Source organism: Carya illinoinensis, chromosome 7 (genome assembly GCF_018687715.1).
Source record: "Carya illinoinensis cultivar Pawnee chromosome 7, C.illinoinensisPawnee_v1, whole genome shotgun sequence".
NCBI lineage: Eukaryota > Viridiplantae > Streptophyta > Magnoliopsida > Fagales > Juglandaceae > Carya > Carya illinoinensis.
Genome location: NC_056758.1, coordinates 24,407,578 through 24,412,214, shown reverse-complemented (window position 1 = coordinate 24,412,214; position 4,637 = coordinate 24,407,578). Strand labels below are relative to the sequence as shown.

Here is a 4,637-nt window from a genome sequence, read left to right as displayed (position 1 = left end):
AGATAATTTAATGTAAAAATAAATTTTGAATGAAATAACTAAATATAAAATTATGTCATATTAGACAAATTATATATTTGTATTTGGATAATACAATGAGAATGTTTTAAAAGAGTGTATATATATATATATATATATATATTTGTAATGAGGGAATATTCAAACTATATTTTTGGAATGGCGCGTGAGGGTAACGCACGGAAAATATGGAAGTAGCGTCGGACTGATCTGAAGGAGGAGGGTATCATATAATTCCAATGGCATCAGGCAGCATAAAAAAGGTTATCCACTTTCTCGCAAAACGAGAAAGCTAACGTGTCACACATTTATTTATACACGTATGTATATATATTCTATATATATTTTTGTACTCTAATTTTTAGGGGTAAGAGCTATACACTTATTCAGTTTATTTATTTTTGGACAAGTACGTATGTACACGTGTCAGTTTAGTTGAGCGCCACCTTAATCGAGAGAAAGCGGACTTGAAAAGTGGGCAAGATCTCCTTTGGCACACATGTCATGTGGATTGGTTGCCACAGGAGATATTTTGCTAAAATTGAGGACTCCCTGTGCCTTATTTTGATTTGATTTAGGAATGTGGGAAAACAACTTGTCCACGTGTTTATCTTACTTTTATCTTAGCATTTTTGACACTTCTATAAATCAGAAAACTTATTAAAAATAAATAAATAAATAAAATAATTATTTTTTTTAATGACATTTTATGGTGGGACGCATGTAAAGACTTTCTTATGAAGGGATAAATTTCTCTAAGGAGGAATAATATTATCCTTTTAAATGACTTAAGTTTTAAAAATAATATTTATAAATAAATATCTACTTATAGTAAGTAGTTTATAATTTTATTATATACATACATTACTGTTACCATCACTATCCCATACCTTGTTGCATAACTTCCAGAACCTTCCCAAGGACCACCTTCTCCCACCCAAACTTAAAATAAATTATAAAAGAAAATAAAAAATTGATTATAATATGAAAACAAATGGCAAGTTGCTTGGCCAAGAGGTCTAGAACTTTCTTAGCAATTCTTTGCCAAACCTAGACAGGCCTACCTAAATCATATAAAACAAATTGCAAGTTGCTTGCCCAAGAGGTCTAGAAGTTTCTTATTACATTTTCCTCTTTTTATACCCATAAAAAACTTTTCATTTAATTTCTTTTGCGCATCGCATGTGTCACAAAGCTTCCTCCTTTCATCATGTAACTATCTTTCTCGACAACCTTCTTCTCAAGAAGAATAACAGAGTATGTGTCTCGGCTCTGATTAAAAAAGAGAAATTTCAACGCTCTCTTCATGATTCATCTATCTTGTATTCATGTCTGCGAATAATTCTCAGCTGGGTTCTGCTTCAAATTCCTGTTTCTTCAGTTTCTTTTTAGCTTGTTAACTTTTTTTCAGCTCTACTCTGTTTCGGCAACTGGGCATTCCTGTTTTGGCTCTTTAACTCTTCATGCTTTTCAACGCTAACCCATTTCTACTATCTTTGTTTCGACTTCTTTCCTAGCTTAGTCGTTGCAAGTTTCAAATTCTTTTCGTGATAACTTAATCGGAAGCAAGTTAATATTACTGACCCAGAAAGAAGAAGAGGGCATTCAAATAGTTTTAGCAATGAATTCGTTTTACCCACTGAAGGAAGTTACTCCGGGATCGACTTCATCACAGCCGGGCGGAGAACCGCCAGGGACGCCTCCACCACAGCCGAAGGAGGGGCTTTATGACATAGGACCTCCGCCATTTCTCACGAAGACCTTTGACATGGTGGATGACCCAACCACCAATCACATAGTTTCCTGGAGCAGGGGAGGCAGCAGCTTTGTTGTGTGGGATCCTCATTCATTCTCTACACATCTCCTCCCAAGACACTTCAAGCACAACAATTTCTCAAGCTTTGTCAGGCAGCTCAATACTTATGTAAGTATCCTCTTCAACGGCTGAGGTAAACGACGGTATTCTCTTCAAGAGTATTCTTTAAAGGATCTCTCTCTTTCTCTCTCTCTAGAATGTTCAATCGGTGCCCTCTTTCAGTTGTCCTGTTTTGCTCAGTAGCTTCGCATTACAAGTCACTATTATCTTCCCACTTGTGCTTTTTTTTTTTTTTTTGAAATTTCCCACTTATGCTTTGCTTTCTTATCTTGGTGGTTTTCTTTCTCTTTCTTCTTCTTTTTTTTGGTATTCGGATGTGAAACTTTTTCAATTCCACCTTGGCCTGTCTCTACTCTTTTACCATGTGCGGCACGTAAAAAATTAATCTTACCTACCACTAGCAGAAAATAGTAAGGCTGTCCCATGATGTGATTGGTGATTTATTATTAATATATTTCTGTTTTTGGCAATACTGAATACGGGATTTAATATTTCCAGGGCTTTAGAAAGATTGATCCAGATAGATGGGAGTTTGCTAACGAAGGTTTTCTGAGGGGCCAGAAACAGCTTCTAAGGAACATCAAGAGACGAAAGGCAACTTCTCAACCTTTCCCTCTTCAGCAAGCTCTGGGTCCCTGTGTGGAGGTCGGCCGTTTTGGAGTAGACGGAGAAATCGACCGTCTGAAGCGTGACAAGCAGGTATTAATGATGGAACTAGTGAAGCTTAGGCAGCAGCAACAGAATACGAGAGCTTGCCTTCAAGTAATGGAACAAAGGTTACAGGGAACAGAAATGAAGCAACAGCAAATGATGTCCTTTTTAGCTAGAGCATTACAAAACCCAATCTTTATCCAGCAATTAGTCCAACAGAAGGAGAAGAGGAAGCAGCTAGAAGAAGCCATGACCAAGAAAAGGAGGAGGCCAATCGATCAAGGACCTAGTTGTGATTGTGGCAGCCAATCAAGGCAGAGTGGTCGTGAAAGATCAAAACCCATTAAACTTGAGCCACTTGAATTGGGGGAATATGGGTTTGAAGTATCGGAGCTTGAAGCACTTGCATTGGAAATGCAAGGTCTTGGTAAGGCGAGAAAGGAGCAAAAGGATGGGAAGGAGGAGCTAGAACCACTGGATAGTGGGGATAAAGACCTTGACGAGGGATTTTGGGAAGAATTATTCAGTGAGGCTTTTGAGGAAGAATCAGGCATAGCGGATGATGAAGGAGGTGAGGATGAAGATGTTAATGTCTTGACTGATCGCTTAGGTCACTTAGGCTCAAGCCCAAAGTAGAACAGCTGGACTTCTTGTGCATTGCGACTCCTTCCTCTTCCATTCACGGCCTCGATGAACATTTTCTTGATAGCTTGGTTAACCTCTCATTTTGTGTAGTTTTGGTCTTTGCACATGTCAACATGCCATAACATTGATCTGGATTTATTGCTATTGGCAGGACAGGAGAAGAAGAACAAAATTAAGCAGTTGTTCCATGAAATAATTGGTGTTTCTAACCTTGTATTTCATTAAAAAAAATTCCCTGATGTACATTCCTAAAACTTATGATTTTGTGTCTCAATTAGGTTGCAGGCAGTGCTTGGACAGAGTGCTAGTTCTCCTATAATGTTTGTATGAAGGTTTTTCTTTTTGTTTTTGTTTTTCACAGCCCCTAAGAATCAAACGTCCAATGTCTCAGTCTAATGCATCATCCATTTCATTTGTTATATCTGCCTCCTGTAATGTATTTTTGGCCTTAAATATTCAGCGTAGATGGTTCGGAGACTCTTGAAACTGGAAAAGATGTAGCTGGAAGCTTCAAGAATCACAACTAAATGTTGCTTCTGAATACAAGTGGGTGTTTGTAGTTATGTTTGTCGGTTTGAATCTTTCTATGCTATTAGGTTCCTGTGTCTTTCAAATAGACGGGGGAAAACAGCCTATGGTGATTTTCATGACGTTACCTTTCTACCGTGTAGATCTTTTCGAGTCGTGGCAATTTGGTTCTCCTCAGTCACTATCATTAGCTGTGGCCTCAGAAGTGGTAACTTGAAAGCGTTCTCTTTGTACATTATGATTCTTTCTACAATGCACTGCCCTGCCTCTCATACAAAAACGCAGCATATTTGCCTGCAGTTGTATGAATAACGTATTAGACTTTTTGCTGCAGATATCGTAGATTCAGATTCTTCACGAGAAAATATCCTGGTAACCTTATCCAAAAATAAAAAAAGAAGTTTGGTATCATAGTGAACTGAAGGAAAAATCTCATGGTTGTCCGAATTTAAGGGCTTTAATGGGAGTAATAGAAAACACTATGAATGAGTCTTGTACAATATAATATTTCTTTTATTAGAGATACTGAGTCTTGTACCATATATTAGTACTGTTTTTGTGAATATTTTGGGCAGTTCATGACATGCCAAATTGGACAAGAACTAATGAGAGATCTGAATCAATCCATTTCTGAAATGAAACTGTGACCTTGGAGTGAAAACATGGACTTGAAACTGAGAGCTTTGGATTGAACTTGTTCTGGCCTTCTGAGATTACTGGTTGTGTGCTGAATGTCTATGTACTGTGTAGTGGCAACAGATTTCTGGGCGGCAGTGTGAGCTAATTATATGACCCGCACGCTCATGATCAGAATGGTGAATATATGGAGACCTACGAACAAACTTTTATATATATATATATATATATGTCTGAGATCTTCTTCCAAAGGTAGAACCTCACAAGTTACAACAGGACTTTC

At 37.6% G+C, this 4,637-nt stretch overlaps 1 protein-coding gene across 5 annotated transcripts; it reads left to right on the top strand.

Moving 5' to 3' along the window:
- Nucleotides 1-1,163: 1,163 nt before the first annotated feature.
- LOC122317002 (heat stress transcription factor A-2e-like) lies at nucleotides 1,164-4,354 on the top strand. Of its 5 annotated transcripts, none has more exons than XR_006244353.1 (4): nucleotides 1,164-1,942; nucleotides 2,393-3,514; nucleotides 3,656-3,736; nucleotides 3,862-4,354. XR_006244353.1 is itself a non-coding variant. In XM_043133883.1 (2 exons), the coding sequence occupies exons 1-2, from the start codon at nucleotides 1,640-1,642 to the stop codon at nucleotides 3,179-3,181; spliced, it is 1,092 nt and encodes a 363-aa protein (XP_042989817.1). In that variant the 5' UTR covers nucleotides 1,164-1,639; the 3' UTR covers nucleotides 3,182-3,609. The 5 variants fall into 5 exon arrangements, 1 of the variants encoding a protein (XP_042989817.1); XR_006244352.1 differs by having other exon boundaries at nucleotides 3,651-3,736; XR_006244351.1 differs by having other exon boundaries at nucleotides 2,393-3,522.
- Nucleotides 4,355-4,637: the final 283 nt, after the last annotated feature.